This window comes from Watersipora subatra, chromosome 3, assembly GCF_963576615.1.
Source record: "Watersipora subatra chromosome 3, tzWatSuba1.1, whole genome shotgun sequence".
NCBI classification, from domain to species: Eukaryota; Metazoa; Bryozoa; class Gymnolaemata; order Cheilostomatida; family Watersiporidae; genus Watersipora; species Watersipora subatra.
In genome coordinates, this window is record NC_088710.1 from 25,094,592 (window position 1) to 25,122,197 (window position 27,606).

At 30.0% G+C, this 27,606-nt stretch overlaps 3 protein-coding genes across 4 annotated transcripts in view; 2 read left to right on the forward strand and 1 right to left on the reverse strand.

The window, feature by feature from the left end:
• LOC137389555 (uncharacterized) overlaps window positions 1–27,606 on the reverse strand; it is a 365,277-nt gene that overhangs the window by 111,074 nt on the left and 226,597 nt on the right. The window lies entirely within an intron of this gene.
• The window catches only part of LOC137389556 (uncharacterized), a 386,829-nt gene that overhangs the window by 56,239 nt on the left and 302,984 nt on the right, over window positions 1–27,606 (forward strand). The gene's annotated exons all lie outside the window — the stretch shown is intronic.
• LOC137392131 (uncharacterized) overlaps window positions 1–27,606 on the forward strand; it is a 127,780-nt gene that overhangs the window by 10,416 nt on the left and 89,758 nt on the right. Inside the window, exons 7-10 of the mRNA XM_068078762.1 lie at window positions 13,830–14,012; window positions 16,954–17,112; window positions 20,351–20,509; window positions 26,552–26,710. Of these exons, the coding sequence (XP_067934863.1) occupies window positions 13,830–14,012; window positions 16,954–17,112; window positions 20,351–20,509; window positions 26,552–26,710 (660 nt within the window). The remainder of the gene's footprint in view (window positions 1–13,829; window positions 14,013–16,953; window positions 17,113–20,350; window positions 20,510–26,551; window positions 26,711–27,606) is intronic.

Genomic DNA, 27,606 nt, shown 5'->3' on the forward strand with positions numbered 1-27,606 from the left:
TGGTTTTTAACTAGATAATTTTAAGATTGAATTCAGTAAAATAATATATTTCTTAAAAGAAGTCCAAATGGTTTCATGTGTTGTTTCTGAAGGTAACACTGCTATTTGTTATCAAAGTCTAGTTGGTAGTGTAAAGTAAGAATAGGATATCATATCCTTGTTTATGAAGAATAAATCTACTAAAACTGCATTTAATTTTGCAATTTAACAAAACAATTTTACTTTGCGTTGGTTTTCAGCCCTTTATAAATTAAAATACATAAACGTTGCTACAAATGTGCCCTGTTAATTTTAATTCCCTGAACTGCTAAAAGTGTCCAAGTTTCCGGTTCTTTTAAATCTCAATAAACATCAAATCAAATCAAATTTTAAAAATAAGAAATGACAAGATGATGGTCATCAAAACTGTTCATGTTTAATTATTATGTTCCTGAAAGAAACTTGTAATAAATGTAAGTTTATTGTGAAGAGTTTTGTCTAATAAAGAAAAGTTGTGGACCGAATAGAAACCGTGTAAATTGTCTCATTTAGTGATCATTCTCTGATAACCAATTTTTTATGTTTTATGGTATCTTTGGACGTCTCAGAGGATTTCAAGGTATTTTAAAAAATTGCTTAAATAGTAAAATCATTTTAGTTTCCTTGTTGCCAGCTATCTATAGATTGCATACAAAATTATATGCATATATTTTTGAATTTCTTGACTACATGAAAATTAGTTACCGACATTAAAAATGGTTCTCTGTCAATTTCGATGTTCTGAAAACTTAAAGAATTTGCATGATGTTAACTTGCTTTAAACCTCTTCACGAGTCTGACATATCAGAAGTGAGGCAGCAAAACCTTTTATATTTAATAACAATATTATCAAAGAAAAGATAGAAATAAAAGTGACAAAGGATATTTTTACCTCCTGTTGACCTGTAATAAATCAATGATGAAATTGCCAAAACCATGACTATTGTCTGCTAGAGCTCTTCTAACTTCAAACACTTTCTATCATATATTACTTATACTATATGTTATTATTTCATGATTTTCCATTAAATAATTGAAAGGAATCTAAAGTTTATTACACTATTTTTGGAAATTTTCTTTATGTTTTGATTTTTTTTAAGAAACTTGAAAAAAAATACTTGTGTTATTCTATATATGTAAATATTATTGGTTGTAAACGCATGTAAATCAGTTTTTTATTTTACTCTATAGCGATGATAAGCAGTACAAACTAAAAGGTTAAGGCATATTATGTTAGATTAAAATAGGTCATCATCTTATCATTTTTTCGAAGTAACTGGCCAGACTCAGAATTAGTAATGTTAACTTTTTAATATCACATACATTTTCTAAATGTAGTAAATAATCTAATTCCAGTCATATTTTATGTTGTTGACTTTAAAATGGATATCAAGTTCAATATTTTTATACTTATTACATACCTACATAAACTTACACATACTACATGTACATACCTAAGGGAAAAAATTATTAACCTTATCAATACGTTTTGTTAAATATGTAGTATTGCTTTGTCCTGTATATGCGGATGACTGTTTCCAGAGTTTATCTAACAATAAACAATGCAAACCATCTAACATAGAATATTTACCAAAATAATTTTTGTTTCCAGTGATCATCAGGTGAAAAGTACCACAGAGTTATATTCACAATGGTCCACAAGCATTAACAACAACTTTTATGTAATATCAAACCTATTTCTTTCATTATTGAATGAAGGTTCGGATTTGATGAAATGATTTGAATATCACTTTAACATAAGTCCATTCTGAAGCTGTTGTTAAATATATCATTATCAATTTATTGTATAAATATAGATTATGCTATTTATTACCGAACAAATTTCCTACACTCCACATTCAAAGAAGATTCAACATAAAAATAAAAGTTAGAGGACAGAAAATAGAAAGATATGAAGGAATCATGTGGGGCTGAAAAAATTAAAATATTTTTATTTGAATTTGAATTCTGTTAAAATTTACTGTGATGATAACTCACTGTACCAGTATTTGTAAAGTGGGAATCGAAACTGAATATGAAAGCTTTCATTCATCCTTCATAAAAACTTGGGTTTTTTAATGTCTTGATCAAACTTTATTAGCTACAGTTTCCCACTAGTTGTGTGCAAAAAGTTGATGTCCTACTTTATGGATTTCCTATCTGGAAGACTTTTTATGGTAAAACTACTGAGTTCATAGGACGCCTATTCATAACACTAAAAGAACTGACTTTACTAAAATCCTGGACAGCAGTTCTAACACATGTTAAGCAAAAATGATTGTTGATACCTTAGCACATAAAACATCTGGCACTGTAATAATTATGTTTTGAACTATGTATAAAAGTTAAATCTATTGATTGAAATTTACAACAATAAAATAAACTATTGCTCTCAATACATGAAATATAATCCTTGTAACTTTTATGTTGATTATTTTCTAGAAAACCTTAATTTGTATTTGTTTATTGACTCATCAACTTTGTTTAAATATAGAATGGCAAAACTAATATAGCTTTTTGGTTCAGTATATATTATATAAATTATTACATTAGTTATCTTTCACAAAAATTTATCTTTGACAAATCTTTTTACATAAATTATAATATAGTACCTGGTAATTAATCTTTGTAGCTTTTATGATTCATTTCTAGAAAACCTTTATTTGCATTAGTTTATTGAATGAACTATAAAAGGTATAAATGCAATTCCCTCTAGTAAAAGCTCATTTGCATGAGCTATCAAATTATTTGGCCTGAGTATTCAGCATATTCAACATGAGCATAAAACAATGTGTTTTCCCACAAAAATAGAAATTTGCTACAGTTGTGCTCACATCTAAAAACGGAGGCAATAAGCTGTTATCTAATAACTATAATAGACCTGTTTCTATTCTGTCAGTTTTTCGCAAGTTTCTGAGCATCTCAATAACCAACAAATGCATAATTACGATTTCAAATAAAGAAAGGAATTCGCAAACCATCAATAGAGTTTACAATTGATGCTCTTGCTGCTTTAAACCATATTCTTTTTGTTTCAGTTGTACTCATTGACTTCTCAAAGTCTTTTGATATGATAGATCTCTCTATTTTGATTAATAAGCTTGAACAGATATATTTTGTTCCTTCATGTTTAGAATTTATTCTAAATTATCTTTCAAATCGTTTTCAAAGTGTTATAATAGCACAGAAAATATCCCAAACTAGATTAATTAAATGTGGAGTACCACAAGAATTCATTTTTAGACCAACTTGATTTTTGTTATATATCATTGATCATGTTAAAAGTACTGATAAATTTAAAACTACTTTGTTTGCCGATAATAAAAAGTTATTTTATACCGCTAAAGACTTGAATAAAAATAGAGCAATAATTAACAGAGATATAAGTGTGATAAAAACTAGTGTGACTAAAACAAACTACCATTGAATGTTGACAAGAAAAAATTTCATAGTTGTTCATAATCCACAAAATAAATTTCGATTTACAAAAAATATTTCGAACTGGACAAATCTTACAAATGACGGATAGTATAATATTTTTAGCTGTTACAATGAATAGTGCCCTAAACTGGTCAAGACACATGAAACTATTGAGAAAACAACTACGGCAAAGCTCAGGGCTAATTTACCAGGTCTCATTGAGTTTTACAGAAATGCCTCTTTTACTTTTATATAATACTCCTAATTAATAGTATATTAGTCTATTGCTTGGAATCATGGCGAAATGCTCTGATGAGCTACTTAAACAAAATTTTGGTCATCTAGAATCCATTGCTTAGAAAAACATATCAGAAAACTCTTATTTTTCATCAACTCTTTTGTTAAATAATCTGATGTTTTGCCTACGCAACAACTATATCAACTAAGAATATGTCTTTTAGCCTTCACACAATTTAAATATCAACTAATTTGTCAACATATTACAAAACTCGTCATTCCTTATTTGATTTATATTTTCCACCCTCTTCTACTGGTTGCTATGGTCGGGTTGCCTATTGTGTGTCATAGCATGGAGTTCCTTGCCAATCCGCTTACGGAAATTGATAGTCATGAGAATTTCAGGTCTGCTTTGAAGCGCTACTTGCTGGACTCTCTGGAATAAATTTGCTCTGAATTAGTTTGCTTAGACACGCGCTTTCTTTATTAACAATTTCATCTGCGCCTCGAATTGCCCTGCTACTGTGCATATCAGCCGTCATTGCACCTTAATTTTTCTATCAATTTTTATATTATTTATTTAATGTGAATAAAGCAAACAAACTGCCAAACATTACCGTGTAAACATGAGCGTTATTTAAAACAACAGATAAACTTGATGAGAAAGACAATCTTCATATAATGATATTTTTATATAATATTTGTTATACACTCTATCGTACAAATAATCTACAACATGTAAATAAACGAAAGCAAGTGGTTTTTGAAAAAAGTGCTAATGGTTTACGAATATGAAAAAGTTTTTTGAAATATTATTATGCATGCTAATTTAAATTATTTTATTTTTTACCGAAGGACATTATCAACAGATTTGTAAGCTTCTTGCAATTATAGCACCAGTTCAAATAAGTTAATATTTAATGCTAGGCAATGCAAGATAAACAAATATTTTATATTTTCTCTGCATTATTATTATTTCCCACATTATTATTCGAGCTATCTTTAAAGATGTGGTTGCATCAAATTTGAGTTGATTTTAAAAGAAAGTATTTATTTTGATTATCAGCTGATATGTCGTTTTTTAAGTTAGGCAATCTCATTGTCAAGATATTTGAAGAATTAAATTGAAAAAACTTATTGCGGTGAAAATGACTAGGCTAAAAAACATGCCCTGACTTGCCCAAAATGATGCCTCCATCTCTCGTATTTACATCGGCTAAGCCAATAAAAGTCTAGTAACTACATGGCTCTATTGGCATATATTTTATTTTGTATTTGCTCATGATGGCTAGAATAAAATTTCAAATCCAGCTACAGATACATTATTATGAATGTTTCTGACGCCTCAAAAAAGGGAGATTGAAAACTTGCCATATTAACTTTCTTTAAATGCTTTGTAAACATTTGAATACCGACTACCAATTCTACCGGTCTACGGTATTTAGGTCGTCGAGTTAGCTTATTTCATTACGGGGTTTGTGTCAGCTAAGTTCTCAGTTGCTACACACACACGGGAAACTAGTTACTAAATAAAATAGGCACGCTGCCATCTATGGAAAAATATGTTCGAATGTGTGGCGAAACCAACTACATTCACACAAAGTCATGTACAGTCAACGTTATCTAGTCATTATTAGTATCAATATGTAGAAAATTTTACTGGTCCCATTTGATTGGTAAATTCAAGTACAAAACAAATGATTTTATTAGTTTAATGCAATAGTGAGCTCAAAGCGCTGTCAAGTTTGTTGTAATCAATTATTCCACCGATTCTGGCAAAGGGTTAATAAAACCATTCTTGCACCCGGTTGGCAGTTTGTGGATTAAGCTGTTTTCATAATTTTCTGTGCACTGACTTTATATTACCAGGGCAATGCCCAGGTACAGGTGCAGCTTTTGGTGTAAAATAGCAACTACAAGTACAAGCTTAGTAAGTACAGCTGATAGTGTAAAATGTTGAAAAAGTACTTAACCAAAGTTTTTTCTTGCCTTGAATCGGATTAAAATTTACATAATCTTATTTTAATGGGAAAATTGGTTTTGAATTTTGAACAACTCGGTTTTGGAACTATCTCCTGGAACTTATTATGTTCGAGAACCGAGCTTCCACTATACGTTATCAAAAGATATAGTTTGCTGAAAGTTATGATATATTAAAGTTACATTGGTTTGAAAACCTTTACAGTTGTTTTATTTATTTTTAAATCAGTTGTCCTGCACAAAACCTTTTTCTCATAATATGCAGTTTGAAAGTTATAGTTGTTGGAAAAAGTCTGAAAACCTTGACAGTTGTTTTATTTTCTCTCTTAATTTATTTCAACTACACAAAACACTTCTTGCATGATATGTAGTTTGAAAGTTAGAATGGTAAATGTTGTTATGTGTTGACTACAAATCAATTTTCTGTCCAAAGACTTTTTTTATTACCCAGGCAATGCCGGTTAGCAAAACTAGTGGTAACTATTTTTGCGTGTTAACCTAAGATAACTTTTCTGTGCAAGGTCTTTTTTTATTATTCGAGCAACATCGGTCATTCACCTAGGCTTGAATGACACAAAAATGAAACAAAAGGCTTTTTCGTGAACAAGCACAAAGCATTTTTGACCAAATTGCTCCTATAGAAGAACCAACTTGTGGCAAGCCTAAAAGCTTTAAAAACCTTTGGAGGACTGAAAAGCCTAATTTGGATATACAAAAGAAAGACGTCGTATTTGACAAGTACTGAGCTTACTCATTTAGTCTTAAATTAAAAAACAACCACATAAAAGCTAAAAGTAAAGTTTAATTTCCTATCAAAAAAGCAATAGCTGATTACTATTCTCATGAAATACTAAAAATTAAAGACCCTTGAAATATAATAAATAATCATTGTGAACGAAACCAAGGTAAAACCCAAGAATTTACTGAGCTTTTAGACTTTAACTCTACAGATATAACTTATGACAAACAAATAGCTACATAATTTAACACTTATTTTACAGAAATATGAACCAGACTTGCGTAAGCTCTTTCTAATACAAATATAAAGCATCGAGTGTCAGGGATAAATACATTCCAAGATTAATTTGGTAGACGATCATGAGTGTATTGTATTGTTCAAAGAGTTATTGCGAAGCTAAATGAACACAAAGCAGAAGGCATGAATGAAATTTCCGCGAAATTAGTGAAAGCTTGTTCACATGAGCTATCAAAATTTTTGGCCTACATATTCAACATAAGCATAAAACAATGTGTTTTCCCACAAAAATGAAATGTGCTAAAGTTTTGCCCATATTTAAAACCGAAGGTAGTAAGCTGCCCGGGTAAGGCAATGCCCGGGTAATTAAAAGTTTTTGGACAGAAAATTGATTTGTATTTAACATATAACAACATTTGTCACTCTAACCTTTAAACTACATATCATGAAAAAGTGCTTTGTTTAAGTGAAATAAATTAAGAGAGTAAATAAAAGCAACTGTAAGTTTTTAAACTTTTTCAAACAGCTGTAACTTTCAAACTTCATATCATGAGGATAAGGTGTTCAAACGACTGTAAATTTAAAAATTCATAACTTTTTGCAACGTATAGCTTTTAATAACCTACAGTGGACCTTGTTCTAGCAGAACTGTTTTAGCATTGCTAACCGAGTTCTGCGAGATCCGAAACAATTTTTCCCAAAAAAATTAAATTATGTAGATCTTAATTCGTTCCAAGATCAGAAAAACTTGGGTAAATTTGGAATATACTTCGGTAAAGTATTTTTTCAACATTTTATACCATAACCTGTATTGTATACTGCATAATATAAATAGAAACGGGTATATATAGATCATGTTTAATTTTAATAAATTTTTTATATTTATGATAACGGAAAAACAAAGCAAAAGCTAACATTTCGTACGTTTGGCTTTTAAAACATCCAAAGCATTAAAGGTTAAAATACAATAAGAAAAATTTTAAAGGTAGATAATGAAACAGCAAAAAATACACAGAATTACATCAAAAATTGAAGCAAAATCAAATTTAGTCAAGAAACCAGAATAAAATATGGATCACTTTTAATAAAAATGTTGAATGGAGTTAGGACATCGGTCGGCGCAGAGTATGATTTCAATTATGGTTCACTTTAGACTACTGTTTTCACGTTAAGTCAAAACCATACAAATGTTGAAGCTCAGTTCTTAACTAAAATTTCAGCAGCCCCATTTAATAATGACTCTACTTGTATACTTTTAGACCACTGAATACTCTTATCTCATCATTTGTATTTGACCAATAAATCATATTAAACTGGTAGATACATGTTATTTTACACAAAATATTATTTTAAAATTGAATGTTTTAATCTTTAGGAAGTATCACAGTATTAAAAATGAAAAAATAAATGTAAAAAAACTGTCAGAAAAGTATAAGAGAAATATAGAAGAAAGATATAACATCAAAGAGCCAAGTGCTGCCACGTTGTTCTGTTGACAAGTGATCAGTGGTGAACCCAACCCCTTTCAACTTTCCAAGATTCTGGTCATTTTTTTCTTCGGTAGTTTCCAGAGGTAGTAAAAGAATTGGCTTCATCAGAAGTACTTGACATGCGCTACAACAATATCAATCAAGTCCCTGACAAGTGGCAAATAAGAATTACTCTGTAGTGCCGTGATTGCATCTTTTCTTATATAAAAGCCATAATCTGTATATTGGTTCAATGACATAGAACAGATTTACATATATGTAAATTTATCATATATAATATATATGATATATATGTATATAATATATATGATATATAAATATTAATAATATAAATATCATATATAGTAAGTCCCACTTCATAGCCAGGCTTCAGCATACGTTATAACTAAAAAGGTGGTAAAAAGGTTTTTATTTTCTCAAGGACTGTACCTCGTTGGTGGTAACCACAACATACCCTTTATTTGTTTAAGTTTTTTGGGTAAACAACCTGAAAATTTGCAAACCACACTAGTTGATTACATAAGCAATTATTGTAGAGCTTTTTGTTTATGATTCAAAATTTAATTCACAATTTCGAAACTGGACTTTAACCGAAAAATTAATGATATTTTGTAGTTTACGAATCTTACAGTAGGGTAATAGAGTAGCCGTCAGAATTATGTGTGGTATTCAAAGGCAGTGATACAATTATTTGCTATCAAAGTCTAACTGGTAATATAAAAAATAGAAAAGCATGTTCTTGTTCTTTTATGAGCAAATCCACCACAAATGCATGTAAATTTATAATTACAATTATGTGAGTATGCATAGTTTGTGAGGTATTTAAAAAAACACAAAGCTGATGATATAGATTTTATACATGCAAAATTTTACAAAAGTTGCGAATGTTACAGTTTGAATCTGGGAATTTAACTTTGTTATACCCTATATAAAGGTGTTTTTTTGTAACTATCTTAGAATAAGATTTAACTATTCTATACAGACATATACATACTTGAAATTCATGCTAGCTACAAATAATTCAGAGCACAAAGCAACACTTTTAAAAATACTTTCCTTCATACAAAGTATTTTCATTGATACTCTGCTCAAAACTTACCACCTATTTTATTGTTCAGATAAAATATATTTATAGTATGTATAAATATTAGGCAGGATTTATAAATATATAGTACTTATAAAGATTTCAAAGAAAATTGTTGGAGTATTTTACCAAATAGGAAATTATTGACAAAATGTGTATACAACAACCTTTGAAAATGCTGAAATCATTACTTTGTAAAGTGCTCAAAACAAAGGTTTTTGATTACCGAAGAAACTTTCATCTTGAATACTGACTAAAAACCTTCTAAATATTTGATGTTATACTTACTTATACTGCTAGTTACTGTTATAAATGTTTGTTGAGAATGAATTAGCAGCATAATACCAATATCTTAGACACTATTGATGTAAACAACTATTATGTAGTGATATACAAAATATTGACAAATGGTTTTTACTCACACAGCTGATATGCTGTCAAAATTAAATTCATAGTTGTAAAACTCTGCTACTAACAATAATATCTGTCTTACTGAAGACATTATGCCCTTGAGTAATGATTATAAATCATCATAACACTTAGTAACTATTTTAGTTACTATTGAAACTTTGGTATATAATGTATATATAACTTGGTATAATGTTTGAGCAAAACCGTTTTTGTTCAGAACTGGAACTTGCCTACTGGCTCTTCATCAGAAAATTAAAACTATATTTACAATGAACTAACGGAGGATACAATGAAATTGATTTCAACTGTTTCAAATATTGCGCAAATTTTCTCATTTGATGAGATTTAATTGATTACCTGATTTCAGTTATTGTTGAAGTTGGATAATTAAATGATGTTTTGTATTGTCTGACTAGCTAGCTTTTTTCATCTCAGAGGGTCGACATTAAAGAGATTTTGAAAAGTTAGTGTAAATATAGTAAAACCTTACATAGGCTGTTCTTAACTAGTTATACATTCCACACAAAATTATATGCGAAGATTTTTAAATTTTTTTCCATTTCACAAAAAGATTCATCAGCATTAAAAATATTTTCTTGTCAATTTTGAGATATGAACACTTGAAAATTTTTTTGAAAAATCTGATCGAGGTGAAAACACTCAGGCTAAAAAACATGCCCAGAATTGCCCAAAATGATGTCTCCATCTCTCGTATTCACATCAGCTAATGCGATAAAAGTCTAGTACTACGCGGCTCTATTGGCATATATTTTATTTTGTATTTGTTCATGTTGGATAGAATAAAATTTTAAGTTCAGCTACATATGCATTATTGTGAAGGTTTCAAACGCTTCAAATAAGAGAAATTAAAAACCTGCCATATTAACTTCCCTTAAATGCTGTGTAAACATTCGAGTACCGACTACCAATTCTACCGATCTACGGTATTTAGGTCGTCGAATCAGCTTATTTCATCCCGGCCTTTGTATCAGTTAAATTCTCAGTTGCTACACGCACACTGGAAACTAGTTACTAAATAAAATAGGCATGCCACCATCTTTGGAACAAATATGTTCGAATGTGTGGCGAAACCAACTACATCTCAAAAAGTCATGTATAGCCAACGCTATCTAGTCATTATTAGTATCAATATGTAGAAAACTTTACTGATCCCATTTGATTGGTTTATTCAAGTACAATGCAAATGGTTTTATGAGTTGAACGCAATAGTGAAATCAATACAACGTCAAGTTCGTTGCTATCAATTCACCCACTGATTCTGGCAAAGGGTTAATAAAACTATTCTTGCGCCTGTTTGGCGGTTTGTGGATTAAGCTGTTTTCATGATTTTTGTGCAAGGACTTTTTTATTACCCGGGCAACGCCCTGGTACAGGTGCAGCTTATGGTGTAAAATTTTGAAAAAATACTTAACCAAAGTTGTTTTCTCGCCTTGAAGAAGATTAAAATTTGCACAATTTTATTTTAATGGGAAAAATTGTTTCGGATCTTGAACAACTCGGTTTTCGAACTACCTCCTGGAACTGATTATGTTCAAGAACTGAGGTTCCATTGTACGTTATCAAAATATATAGGTTGCTGCAAGATATGAAATTTTAAATTTACACTGGTTTGACAACCTTTACAGTTGTTTTCTTTATTTTTAAATCAGTTGTCTTGCACAAATATTTTTCCTCACGATAAAAAGTTTGAAAGTTTTGGTTGTTTGAAAAAGTTTGAAAACCTTGACAGTTGTTTTATTTTCTCTCTTAATTTATTTAAACTACACAAAACACTTCTCGCATGATATATAGTTTGAAAGTTAGATTGGCAAATTTTGTTATATGTTAAATACAAATCAATTTTCTGCCCAAAGACCTTTTTACTACCCGGGCAAGGCCGGGTAGCACAGCTAGTGGTAACTGTTTTTGTGTGTTAACCTAAGATAACTTTTCTGTGCAAGGACTTTTATTATTCGAGCAACATCGGTCATTCACCTAGGCTTGAATGACACAAAAATGAAACAAAAGGCTTTTTCATGAACAAGAACTAAATATTTTTGACCGAATTGCTCCTATGGAGGAACCAGCTTGTTGCAAGCCCAAAAGCTTTAAAACCTTTTGGAGGACTAAAAAGCTTAATTTGGATATACAAAAGAAAGACGTCTTATTTGACAAGTACAGAGCTTACTCATTTAGTCCTAAATTAAAAAAGAACTACATAAAAGCTACAAATAAAGTTTCATATCATATAAAAAAAACAACAGCTGATTACTATTCTTATGAAATACTAAAAATTAATTACCCCTGAATTTAATAAATAATCATTGTGGTCGAAACCAATGTAAATCCCAAGAATTTACTGAGCTTTTAGACTCTAACGCTAAAGATATAACTGATGACTAACAAATAGCTACATAATTTAACACTTGTTTTACAGAAATATGAACCAGACTTGGATAAGCTTTTTTTAATACAAATATTAAGCATCAAGTGTCAGGGATAAATACATTCCAAGATTAATTTTGTAGACGTTCATGAGTGTATTGTTCAGACAGTTATTGTGACTCTATATGAACACAAAGCAGAAGGCATGAATGGATTTTCCGTGAATTTAGTGAAAGCTTGTTCACATGACGTATCAAATTACTTGGCCTACGTGTTCAACATGAGCATAAAACAATGTGTTTTCCCACAAAAGTGAAATGTGCTAGAGTTTTACCCATATTTAAAACCGAAGGGAATAAGCTGTTATCTAACAACTACTAGCTGTGTTACCCGGGTATTAAAAAATTCTTTGGACAGAAAATTGATTTGGATTTAATATATAAAAACATTTGCCACTCTAACTTTCAAAATACTTATCATGAGAAAAGTGTTTTGTGTAATTGAAACAATTTAAGAAAGAAAATAAAAACAACTGTAAAAGTTTTCGAACTTTTTCAAACAGGTTTAGTTTTCAAACTTCATATCATGAGGATAAGGTGTTTAAACGACTGTAAATTTAAAAGTTCATAACTTTTTGCAACGAATAGCTTTTAATAACTTACAGTTGAACCTATATTCTAGCAGCACTGTTCTAGCATTGCTAACCAAGTTCTTCGAGATCTGAAACAATTTTTCCCATTAAAATAGAAACATGTAGTTTTTAAGCCGTTCCAAGATCAGAAAAATTTGGGTAAATTTGAAGTATACTTTGGTGAAGTATTTTTTTAAACATTTTATACCATAAGCTGTACTACATACTGCATAATATAATCAGAAACGGGTATATATAGATTGTGTTAAATTTTAATAACATGTTTTATTTTAATGATGATGGAAAAAGAAAGCAAAAGTAAACATTTTGTATGTTTGGCTTTTAAAACATCCAAAGCGTTTAAGGTCAAAACACAATACTAAAAATTATAAAAATTGATAATGAAACAACAAAAAACGCAACAGAGAATTAATCAAAAATTGAAGCAAAAAGAAAATATAAACAGCAAAGCCCTGTTTACTTTACATATTTAAATGATACTCATCCTCCAAAACAATTTACGGTAACTCAACTGGAACCGTTGTCCCCTAGCAAATTTATTCGGTAGACGAGGCGTCGTTCCACATGGTTTCTCCATTTTCATAAATAATTTATGACACGTAAAATGCTAATCCATTTCCAAATGTTCCCTGAGCTTTTCTTATTGCAATGCGCATGCTCCAGTTTAGTCGATAACTGAATTTATGTTCAAGCTCCAAAGCAAACAAATTTCAAAATCTTTGGTGGAAACCAAAGGCTAAAATAATTAGTGCGCATGCTGTATATTTTATATGAAAACGTATCTGATCACTATGGCGTTCTAGCTCAGTGGTAGAGCATCTGGATAAAACACTCGTTGATGCAAAAATTGTCGTGAGTCGAAATCCATCAGAATGCAGAATATCAAGATTTTAAGATCTATAGCCGGAAAATCGGCAGATGTACGATACGCGACAACACACGGACATACTTTGAGAAATACATATATAAAAAGATATATTTCTATTTTTTCTCTCTATCGATTTCCATTCCATGTTTTGTTGGTTAGTTCTGTTGGTTGTATGATCCATTTTTTTGGGTACACTATCACAATTATCAGCTCTATATTGAACAACTGTTTTTTGCTTTGGGTTGGCATGGATGATCAGTTGAAACAGAATTCTATCATTTAAATTTACTCATGTTTTCCTATTTTAGTTTTATACAACTTCAGAAGCTAAAGGTTCTGAGGTTCACTGGCTATTCCGAGCTCTCGGACGACATGTTTACACATAACTTCATATTTCATGGCCTTCAAACCTTTCCTGAGGTGGTGACCAAACTGACTTCATTAGAAGAACTTGATTTGTCTGGCAACCGGATCAATGAACTCCCTGACAGGTGACAAATAACAGCTGCTCTCTGGTGTCATAGTGGTTGTTTCCTTGTATCAATGTAATGATTTCTATTTAAGTTCAAAGGTTTAAAAGACATTTTTATAAAATACATTACACTTCACACAGTTCAGATTCACAACAATTTTTACTGGTTTGTTATGAAGGCTTCTGCCATGTTTTAATGCTGTTTCTTATTGGTGGTAACTAGAATAAGGCATTAAATTTAAACTTAATGTTTAGAGTTAAATTTAGTTTAAAGTAAGAATAAAATATCATATACTTGTTTATGTAGAGTAAATCTACTAAAGCTGCAATTAATTTTGCTATTAAATTTATAGCCTGAAACATAATTAATGACATTTCCTTACACATTTCAACTTGTCACTATACTGTTTAGAGTGATGTGATAGTTTGTAGAAGTCTGGTATCAAGTTGTGTGAATTTCAATTTCATGTATAATTGAACTTTTATATTGTAATTATGTTTTCTCTTATAGGAGAATTTGTCTTTTTGTGCTCTGCTGGGTATCTGAATCGATGTGTGTTTCAAAATTAACCTGAATTAACAAAACGATTTTACTTTATGTTTGTTCTGAGCCCATTATAAATTTGAGTTACATAAACGTTGCTACGAACGTCTCCTTTTAATTGTAATTCCCGGAACTGCTAAAAGTGTCCAAGTTTCTGGTTCTTTTAAATCTTTTAAAAAATCAGAAATGACAAGATGATAGCCATCAAAACTGTTCATGTTTAATTATTATGTTCCTGAAAAAAAACTTGTAATAAATGTAAGTTTATTGTAAAGAGTTTTGTCTAATAAAGAAAAGTTGTGGACCGAATAGAAACCATGTAAATTGTCCCATTTATGAAGCATGGTATCTTTGGACATTTCAGAAGTATTCCAGGTATTTTAGAACATTGCTTAAATAGTAAAGTCATTTTAGTTTCCTCGTTGCCAGCTATTTATAGATTGCATACAAAATGATATGCAGAGATTTTTGAATTTCTTGACGGCATGAAAATTAGTTACCGACATTAAAAATGGTTCTCTGTCAATTTCGATGTTCTAAAAACTAAAACAATTTGCATGTTAACTTGCTTTACATGTCTTCAGGAGTCTGACATACCAGAAGTGAAGCAGCAAAACTTTTTATATTTAATGAAAATATTATCGAAGAAAAGATAAAAATAAAAGTGATAAAAGGGATATTTTCACCTTATGCTGACCTGGAATAAATCAATGATAAAATTGCTAAAACCATGACCATTGTCTGCTAGATCTCTTCTAACTTCAAACACTTTTTATCATATATTAATTATACTATATGTTATTATTTCATGATTTTCCATTAAATAACTGTAAGGAATCGAAATACTATTACACAATTTTCTGAAGTTTTTTTTGTGTTTTTTTTTAAGAAACTTGAAAAAATCCTTGTGTTATTCTATAGATAAATATTATTTGTTGTAAATGCATAGAAATCAATGTGTTTAATTTACTTTACAGTGATGATGAACAGTAAAAATTGCAAACAATCAGGTTAAGGCATATTATGTTTGAGTAATATAGGTAATCATCTTATCATTTTATGAAGTAAATGCCCCAACACAGTTTTACAAATGTTTACTTTTTAATATTACATACAATTTGTAAATGTAGTCAATAATCTAATTCCAGCCCTATTTTATGTTGTTGACTTATTATATACCAACATAAACTTACATATACTACATACATAAGGGAGAAAATTATTAATCTTATCAATAAGTTTTGTCAAATAAGTACTGCTTTGTCCTGTATATGCGGATGACTGTTTCCAGAATTTATCTAACAATAAACAATGCAAACATATAACATAGAAGATTTACCCATATAATTTTTCTTTCCAGTGATCATCAGGTGAAAAGTACCAAACAGTTATATTCACAATGGTCCACATGCATTGACAACAACTTTTATGTTACATCAAACCTATTTTTTCATTATTGAATGAAGGTTCAGATTTGATAAAATTATTTGAATATCACTTTAGCATGAGTTCATTATGAAGATGTCGTTAAATATATAATTATCAATATAATTTACATAATTTATATAATTTACAACATCATTTATCATTCACGAAGAATTATCTTTGACAAATATTTTTACATAAATTATAACATAGTACCTGGCAATTAATCTTTGTAGCTTTTTAGATTCATTTCTAGAAAACTTTCATTTGCATTAGTTTATTGAATGAACTATAAAAGACATAAATGCAATTCCCGCTAAATTAGTGAAAGCTCATTCGCATGAGCTATCAAATTATTTGGCCTACCTATCCAACATGAACATAAAACAATGTGTTTTCCCACAAAAAGTAAAATGTGCTAAAGTTTTGCCCATATTTAATAATGGAGACAAAAAACTGTTATTTAATAACTAATAATAGACCTTTTTCTATTCTGCCGGTTTTTCACAAGTTTCTGAGCATCTCATTAACCAACAAATGCATAATTACGCTATTAAAGAAATAAATATTACAAAAACTCAAATTGGATTTCAAATAAAGAAAAGAACTCGCAAAGCATCAATAGAGTTTACAATTGATGCTCTTGCTGCTTTAAACAATATTCTTTTTGTTTCAGTTGTACTCATTGACTTCTAAGAGGCTTTTGATACACTAGATCTCTTATTAAATAATTAAGTTTCTCTTTCATTCCTTTACACTTAATCTAACCAAAGTTGAAGCATAACATAAAGTGTATAAATTAAAATATAACAGTTATTTTTATAGTTGGTGGAGCAGCTAGCTATCCTTAAAGTTGATAGAACATGGGCAACTAGGTATTATGCAATTCTAAGCTCCAAATTAAACTCCTGGTTTTGGCTTTTGGCTGGCATGGATGATCAGTTGAATCAGATTTTTGTCAATTAATTTCACTTATATCATGTTATTTTAGTTTTATACAACTTCAAAAGCTAAAGGTTCTGAAGATCTCTGACTATTTCGAGCCATCAATACTTTATGGCCTTCACACTGTTCCTGAGGTGGTGACCAAATTGACTTCATTAGAAGAACTTGATTTGTCCTGCAACTGGATCACTGGTCTCCCTGACAGGTGAGAAATAACAGTTACTCTCTGGTGCCGTGGTAGCTGTTTCCTTGTATCAATGTGATGATTTATATTTCAGTTCAAAGGTTTAAGAGACATTTATATGAAATAAATTACACTTCACGCAGTTCATATTCTAAACAATTCTCTACTGGTTTGTTATGAAGGCTTTTGCCATGTTTAATACTGTTTCTTATTGGTAGTAACTAGAATAAGCCATTAAATTTTAACTCTTCAATTTTACGGCAAATTGTTCTGACAAGATCAAAACATGATTTGGTTGTTTTGGTGTAATTGAAATACAGTTAGTCAGTTATTTTTTTTTTAATTTTTAAATTTCACTATGTAAAATTTTTAAACTTGATGTTTCAAAGTTTTTTAACTGGTTTTTAACCAGATAAGTTTAAGGTTTAATTCAGTAAAATAATTTATTTCTTAAAAGAAGTCCAAATGGTTTCATGTATTGTTTCTGAAGGTAGCATTACTATTTGTTATCAGAGTCTAGTTGATAGTGTAAAGTAAGAATAAAATATCATATCCTTGTTCATGAAGAGTAAATCTACTAAAACTGGATTTAATTTTGCAATTAAATTTATAGCCTGAACCATAACTACTGACATTTCCTTACACACTTTAACTTGTCACTATACTGTTTAGAGTGATGTGATAGTTCGTAGAAGTCTGGTGTCAAGTTGTGTGAATTTCAATTTCATGTATAATTGAACTTTTATATTGTAATTATGTTTTCTCTTATAGGAGAATTGGTCTTTTTTTGCTCTGCTGGGTATCTGAATCGATGTGTGTTTCAAAATTAACCTGAATTAACAAAACGATTTTACTTTATGTTTGTTCTGAGCCCATTATAAATTTGAGTTACATAAACGTTGCTACGAACGTCTCCTTTTAATTGTAATTCCCGGAACTGCTAAAAGTGTCCAAGTTTCTGGTTCTTTTAAATCTTTTAAAAAATCAAAAATGGCAAGATGATGGTCATCAAAACTGTTTATGTTTAATTATTATGTTCCTGAAAAACAAACTTGTAATAGATGTAAGTTTAGTGTGAAGAATTTTGTCTAATAAAGAAAAATTGTGGACCGAATAGAAACCATGTAAATTGTCTCATTTATGAAGCATGGTATCTTTGGACATTTCAGAAGTATTCCAGGTATTTTAGAACATTGCTTAATTAGTAAAGTCATTTTAGTTTCCTCGTTGCCAGCTATTTATAGATTGAATACAAAATGATATGCAGATATTTTTGAATTTCTTGACTGCATGAAAATTAGTTACCGACATTAAAAATGGTTCTCTGTCAATTTCGATGTTCTAAAAACTAAAACAATTTGCATGTTAACTTGTTTTACACGTCTTCAGGAGTCTGACATACCAGAAGTGAGGCAGCAAAACTTTTTATATTTAATGAAAATATTATCGAAGAAAAGATAAAAATAAAAGTGATAAAAGGGATATTTCACCTTATGCTGACCTGGAATAAATCAATGATAAAATTGCTAAAACCATGACCATTGTCTGCTAGAGCTCTTCTAACTTCAAACACTTTTTATCATATATTACTTATACTATATGTTATTACTTCATGATTTTCCATTAAATAACTGTAAAGAATCTAAAGGTTATTACATCATTTTTTTGAAATTTTCTTCATGTTTTGGTTTTTTTAAGAAACTTGAAAAAAAATCCTTGTGTTATTCTATATATTAATGTTATTGGTAGTAAATGCATAGAAATCAGTTTATTATACTCTACATTGATGATGAACAGTAGAAATTGCAAGCAATTTGGTTAAGGCATATTATGTTAGAGCAAAATAGGTAATCATCTTATCATTTTATGAAGTAAATGCCCCAACACAGTTTTACTAATGTTAACTTTTTAATATTACATACAATTTGTAAATGTTGTCAATAATCTAATTCCAGTCATATTTTATGTTGTTGACTTTAAAATGGATATCAAGCTCAATATTTTTATACCTATTACATACCTACATAAACTTACATGAACTACATACATAAGGGAGAAAATTATTAATCTTATCAATAAGTTTTGTCAAATAAGTGCTGCTTTGTACTGTATATGCGGATGACTGTTTCCAGAATTTATCTAACAATAAACAATGCAAACATATAACATAGAAGATTTACCCATATAATTTTTCTTTCCAGTGATCATCAGGTGAAAAGTACCAAACAGTTATATTCACAATGGTCCACATGCATTGACAACAACTTTTATGTTACATCAAACCTATTTTTTCATTATTGAATGAAGGTTCAGATCTGATAAAATTATTTGAATATCACTTTAGCATGAGTTCATTATGAAGATGTCGTTAAATATATAATTATCAATATAATTTACATAATTTATATAATTTACAACATCATTTATCATTCACGAAGAATTATCTTTGACAAATATTTTTACATAAATTATAACATAGTACCTGGCAATTAATCTTTGTAGCTTTTTAGATTCATTTCTAGAAAACTTTCATTTGCATTAGTTTATTGAATGAACTATAAAAGACATAAATGCAATTCCCGCTAAATTAGTGAAAGCTCATTCGCATGAGCTATCAAATTATTTGGCCTACCAATCCAACATGAACATAAAACAATGTGTTTTCCCACAAAAAGTAAAATGTGCTAAAGTTTTGCCCATATTTAATAATGGAGACAAAAAACTGTTATTTAATAACTAATAATAGACCTTTTTCTATTCTGCCGGTTTTTCACAAGTTTCTGAGCATCTCATTAACCAACAAATGCATAATTACGCTATTAAAGAAATAAATATTACAAAACCTCAAATTGGATTTCAAATAAAGAAAATAACTCGCAAAGCATCAATAGAGTTTACAATTGATGCTCTTGCTGCTTTAAACAATATTCTTTTTGTTTCAGTTGTACTCATTGACGTCTAAGAGGCTTTTGATACACTAGATCTCTGATTAAATAATTAAGTTTCTCTTTCATTCCTTTACACTTAATCTAACCGAAGTTGAAGCATAACATAAAGTGTATAAATTTAAATATAACAGTAATTTTTATAGTTGGTGGAGCAGCTATAGCTATCCTTAAAGTTGATAGAACATGGGCAACTAGGTATTATGCAATTCTAAGCTCCAAATTAAACTCCTGGTTTTGGCTTTGGGCTGGCATGGATGATCAGTTGAATCAGATTTTTGTCAATTAAATTCACTTATATCACGTCATTTTAGTTTTATACAACTTCAAAAGCTAAAGGTTCTGAAGATCTCTGGCTATTTCAAGCCATCAATACTTTATGGCCTTCACACTGTTCCTGAGGTGGTGACCAAATTGACTTCATTAGAAGAACTTGATTTGTCTTGCAACCCAATCAATGAACTCCCTGACAGGTGACAAATAACAGCTGCTCTCCGGGGCCATGGTAGCTTTTTCCTTGTATCAATTTGATGATTTATATTTAAGTTCAAAGGTTTAAGAGACATTTATATGAAATAAATTACACTTCACGCAGTTCATATTCTAAACAATTCTCTACTGGTTTGTTATGAAGGCTTTTGCCATGTTTAATACTGTTTCTTATTGGTAGTAACTAGAATAAGCCATTAAATTTTAACTCTTCAATTTTACGGCAAATTGTTCTGACAAGATCAAAACATGATTTGGTTGTTTTGGTGTACTTGAAATACAGTTAGTCAGTTAATTTTTTTTAAATTTTTAAATTTCACCATGTAAAATTTTAAAACTTGATGTTTCAAAGTTTTTTAACTGGTTTTTAACCAGATAAGTTTAAGGTTTAATTCAGTAAAATAATTTATTTCTTAAAAGAAGTCCAAATGGTTTCATGTATTGTTTCTGAAGGTAGCATTACTATTAGTACTATTTGTTATCAGAGTCTAGTTGGTAGTGTAAAGTAAGAATAAAATATCATATCCTTGTTCATGAAGAGTAAATCTACTAAAACTGGATTTAATTTTGCAATTAAATTTATAGCCTGAACCATAACTACTGACATTTCCTTACACACTTTAACTTGTCACTATACTGTTTAGAGTGATGTGATAGTTCGTAGAAGTCTGGTGTCAAGTTGTGTGAATTTCAATTTCATGTATAATTGAACTTTTATATTGTAATTATGTTTTCTCTTATAGGAGAATTGGTCTTTTTGTGCTCTGCTGGGTATCTGAATCGATGTGTGTTTCAAAATTAACCTGAATTAACAAAACGATTATACTTTATGTTTGTTCTGAGCCCATTATAAATTTGAGTTACATAAACGTTGCTACGAACGTCTCCTTTTAATTGTAATTCCCGGAACTGCTAAAAGTGTCCAAGTTTCTGGTTCTTTTAAATCTCTTCAAAAATCAGAAATGACAAGATGATGGCCATCAAAACTGTTCATGTTTAATTATTATGTTCCTGAAAGAAAACTTGTAATAGATGTAAGTTTATTGTAAAGAGTTTTGTCTAATAAAGATAAATTGTGGACCGAATAGAAACCATGTAAATTGTCACATTTATGAAGCATGGTATCTTTGGACATTCATGTTTTATGGTATCTTTGGACATTTCAGAAGTATTCCAGGTATTTTAGAACATTGCTTAAATAGTAAAATAATTTTAGTTTCCTTGTTGCCAGCTATTTATAGATTGCATACAAAATGATATGCAGATATTTTTGAATTTCTCGACTACATGAAAATTAGTTAGCGACATTAAAAATGGTTCTTTGTCAATGTCAATGTTCAGAAAACTAAAAGAATTTGCGTAATTTATTTTTCAATTATTATTACTATATTAATAATTAAAGATTAAATAATTATATAGTAATAATCTTTCAATTATTATTATAGAATTAAAAAATTATAACATAGTACCTGGCAATTAATCTTAGTAGCTTTTTGATTCATTTCTAGAAAACCTTCATTTGCATTAGTTTATTGAATGAACTATAAAAGGTATAAATGCAATTCCCTCTAGTAAAAGCTCATTCGCATGAGCTATCAAAATATTTGGCCTACCTATTTAACATAAGTATAAAACAATGCGTTTTCCCACAAAAAAATGAAATGTGCTAAAGTTTTGCCCATATTTAAAAACGGAGGCAATAAGCTGTTATCTAATAACTATAGACCTGTTTCTATTCTGTCAGTTTTTTCACAAGTTTCTGAGCATCTCATTAACCAACAAATGCATAATTACGCTAAGTAAATGTTACAAAAACTCAAATTGGATTTTAGAAAAGGAAAGGAACTCACAAAGCAACAATAGAGTTTACAATTGATGCTCTTGCTGCTTTAAACAATATTCTTTTTGTTTCAGTTGTACTCATTGACTTCTCAAAGTATTTTGATAGAATAGATCTCTCTATTTTAAATAATAAGTTTGGTCAATTAATTTTTTCTTGTTCAAGTTTAGAATTAATTCAAAATTATCTTTCAAATCGTTTTCAAAGTGTTATAATAACACATGAATTAACCCAACCTCTATTAATTAACTGTGCAGTACCACAAGGATCCATCCTTGAACCAACACGGGTTTTGTTATATATAATTGAGCTTGTAAAGAATACTGATGAATTTATTTATAACTATTTACCAAGTTTTTTTTATACCACTAAAAACTTGAGTAAATGTAGAGCAATACTTAACAAAGAATTAAATTTGATAAAAATTAGTGTGACTAAAACAAACTTACATTGAATGTTGACAAGAAAAAATTGATAGTTATTCATAATCCACAAAATACATGTAAATTCCGATTTTCAAAAAGCATTTCGAGCTGGACAAATCATACAAATGACGGATAGTATAAAATCTTTAGCCATTACAATGGATAGTGCCTTAAACCGGTCAAGACACATGAAACTATTGAGAAAACAAATACGACAACGCTCAGGGCTAATTTACCAGGCCGCATTGATTTTTACAGAAATGCCTGTTTTACTTTTGTATAATACTCTAATTAATAGTAAATTAGTCTATTGCTTGGAATCATGGTAAAATGCTCTGATGAGCTACTTAAACAAAATTTTGCTTAGAATAACGTATTCTGAAAACTCTTATTTTCCATCAACTCATTCGTTAAAAGGAATCTGGTGTTTTGCCTACACAACTACTATATCAACTAAGAATATGTCTTTTAGCTTTCACACAATTTAAATATCAACTAATTTGTCAACACATTTCACAACTCATCATTCCGTATTTGTTTTTTTGCTTTATTCAACCACCTCTCCACATCTAAGAATTATTTGTAGAAATAGTTATTACACATAACAATCTCTTATATCCCAAGTGACTGCAAGTCACTTGGGATATAAGTGTCACTACTGTACACTCAGTAGTGACACTGACCGACTCTCACTCACCCAGTGGCTGGTGTAGTAGAACTAACTAGTGGCAATACTAACTAGTAGTAGCACAACTAGTAGTAGCCATAGACTTTAGCAATAGTAATAAAACAAGTAGTACAAGTGACTCACTTGTGAAATGTAATGTCCTTTCCTTTGTAAGTCCATTTCTGCAGTTTTTGCAGTTCATGGAATAGCAATAGCACTGTGCACCTACATGTACACCTTTCTGTCTCCTACATAAATTAGCAGTAGCAATCTCAGTAGGTTGTTCATTTGATTTAGCAGTGTATTTGTGATCTTCCATAGCTGCTAAGTCTTAAACTAGATTTATTTCTCACATTGAACACAATGAAATTTACTCAAACGCTAACTTAACATGGCGTCGGTCGGATTTCCGTACTCGCGAATGACCTTTGCCATTCCAGGGGTTTTGAGTTCAATGTCGGCAATATTAGTCAATGCAAGGTCAAGAACTAGTCCCATGAACTAACAGGACCGAGGTCGAATTATTTCGATGTCAGTCATGTGGAGAGGGAAACTCCAATCGAAATAATTTGATGTCACTCTTAAAAGTGTTAATAAATATTTTGTATTTAGTGCCTCATAGAGTTATTAACTTTTAGTCTACCAGGAATTAATAACTTGTAGTCATTAACTATTAGTCGACCAAGTTTTATTGAGATTATGTGTAATTACGAGCTGCATTAGTAGCTGTATTTCTTGCTGTAAGAATTCATTTTTTGCAACTTAGACAATCGCTTCCGTTTTTGTTTTATTTATTTAAATTTATCAAGAACTTCCTTGATATGATAGAGGTCAGACAACTTCTGCAAAAAATTAGGCTCAGTGATAAACAGTCAAAGTAGAAATATTTTACTCATATGTTTTCTCTTTAATTATTTTTGTCTTTTTCTAAAGCAATGTTGAAACTTACTGACTTATCAGGTAAACTATACTGTTATTCTTGTTACATAGAATGTTTTTTATAACTTAAACCATTATAACTTTCATGTACAACTTTTATCATATTTTCTATTGAAACCAAACACGCTGATTCCGATTTTGTACTCAAAATAAAGATTGGTCCACTAACCTTCAAAGTCATGAAAACTTTTTAAAAAAATTTCAATATCCGTCTCGAAAACAACACGGTCGGCATAACAAGCTCCGCCCATAAATATTTGACGTAGCCTAGCTTTTTAGGAAGGAAAGTTAGAGATGTTTAGTCCAATTTAGAATGATAGAGATGGGTGTCTTAAAACCCATTATTATCTAAATTCAGCCTATAAAATAATTTCAGTCCTTTTTTGAAAGGTAGATAAGCTATTTAAAATTAAAGCAAACACATAATTTTAAGAATGTTTTATATGATTGGTAATACATGATACTATGTTGTTTGAATGAGAAAACAAAATTTTAGCTGATATTTCTACTACATGTAGTTTAGCATGTTCAAAGTTGAAAATATATTATGAGGATAAGTTTTTTTAACCGCTGTAAATTTAAAAGTTCATAGCTTTTTGCAACGTATAGCTTTTAATAACCTACAGTGGAACCCCTTCTAGCAGAACTGTTTTAGCGTTGCTAACCGAGTTCTTCAAGGTCTGAAACAATTTTCCCTTCAAAATAAAATTATGTAGAGTTTAATTTGTTCCAGGATCAGAAGAACTTGGGTAAACTTGGAGTATACTTCGATAAAGTTATTATTTCAACACTTTGTACCAAAAGCTGTACTGCATACTGCATACTATAATCAGAAACGGGTATATATAGATCATGTTTATTTTTATTAAAATGTTTTATTTATATGACAATGGAAAAAGAAAGCAAAGTAAACATGTTGTACGTTTGGATTTTAAAACATCCAAAGCGTTAAAAGTTAAAATACAATACTAAAAATTATAAAAATAGATAATGAAACAACAAAAAAGGCAACAGAGAATTACATCAAAAATCAAAGCAAAAAGAAAATACAAACAGCAAAGGCCTGTTTACTTTACATCTTTAAAGGAGACTCATCCTCCAAAGCATTTTAGGGTAACTCGACTGGAACTGTTATCTCTCTAGCAAATTTATTTGGCAGAGGAGGCGTCGTTCCACATGGTTTCTCCCTTTTTGTATATATTTTATGAAGCGCAAAATGCTAATCCATTTGCTAATTGCAATGTGCATGCTCCGGTTTAGTCAAGAACCGAATTTATGTTCAAGCTCCGAGGCAAACAAATCTCAAAATCTTCCGTGGAAAAACTAAGGCTAAAATAATTAGCGCCCGCATGCTGCATATTTTATATGAAACTGTATCTGATCACTATGGCATTCTAGCTCAGTGGTAGAGCATCCGGATAAAACACTCGTTGGTGCGAACATTGTCGTGAGTCCAAATCCATCATAATGCAGAAAATCAAGATTTTAAGATCTATAGCCGGAAAACCGAGTGATATACGATACACGACAACACACAGACATACTTTGAGAAATATATATACTGTACATAGAAAGATCTATTTCTATTTTTTTTATCTATTGATTTTCATTTGATGTTCCGTTGGTTAGTTCTGGCGGTTGTATGGCTATTTATTTTATGTACACTATGGCAGAAACTATGGCCACCACTATAGCAACAACAAAATTGTAATTGTTATTGATGTAATTGAGTCAATATTAATAGTATTTTGTGAACACTGATCACTTATTATTATCGGTTGATAAATACCAATTAATGTCAAAGTGATAATCAAATAGAGGTGGTATTCAATAAAAGGATTGAGTTGTATGTTTCAAATCTAGTCTTATATTGGCCTTCCAATAGTTTAAAGTAATTAAAATTCTCTTTCATTCCTTTACACTTAATCCATCCAAAGTTAAAGCACAACATAAAGTGTAGAACCTTGAATATAGCAGTAATTTTTATAGTTAGTGGAGCAGCTAACTACCCTGAAAGTTGATAGAACGTGGTTAATTAGATATTATGCAATTCTCAGCTCTAAATTAAACTCCTGATTTTGGTTTTGGGCTGACATGAATTATCAGTTGAATCAGATTTGTGTCAATTAAATTCACTTATATTATCTTATTTTAGTTTTATACAACTTCAAAAGCTAAAGGTTCTAAGGATCACTGGCAATTCTGTGCTATCAATACCTTTTGGCCTTCAAACTGTTCCTGAGGTGGTGACCAAATTGACTTCATTAGAAGAACTTGATTTGTCCAACAACAGGATCAATGAACTCCCTGACAGGTGAGAATAACAGTTACTCTCTGGTGCTGTGGTAGCTGTTTCTTTGTATCAATGCGATGATTTCTATTTAAGTTCAAAGGTATAAAATACATTTATATGAAATACATTACACTTCAAACAGTTCAGATTCACAACAATTTTTACTGGTTTGTTATGAAGGCTTCTGCCATGTTTTAATACTGATTCTTATTGGTGGTGACTAGAATAAGCCATTAAATTTAAACTTAATGTTTAGAGTTAAATTTAGTTTAAAGTAAGAATAAAATATCATATACTTGTTTATGAATAGAAAATCTAGTAAAACTGCATTTAATTTTGCAATTAAAATTATAGCTTGAAACATAATTGATGAGATTTCCTTAAAAACTTCAACTTGTCACTATACTGTTTAGAGTGGTGTAATAGTTTGTAGAAGTCTGGTGTCAAGTTGTGTGAATTTCAATTTCATGTATAATTGAACTTATATATTGTAATTATGTTTTCTATGATTGGAGAATTGTCTTTTTGCGCTTTGCTGGATATCTGAATCGATTTGTTTTTCAAAATTAGCCTTAAATAACAGAAAGATTTTACCTTGTGTTGGTTTTCAGCTCTTTATAATTTTGAAATACATAAACGTTGCTACAAACGTTTCTTTTTAAATTTAATTCCCTGAACTGCTAAAAGTTTCCAAGTTTCCGGTTCTTTCAAATCTCTTCAAAATTCAGAAATGACAAGATGATGGTCATAAAAACTGTTCATGTTTAATTATTATGTTCCTGAAAAAACTTGTAATAAATGTAAGTTTATTGTAAAGAGTTTTGTCTAATAAAGAAAAATTGTGGACCGAATAGAAACCGTGTAAATTGTCTCATTTAGTGAGCATTCTCTGATAACCAAATTTTATGTTTTATGGT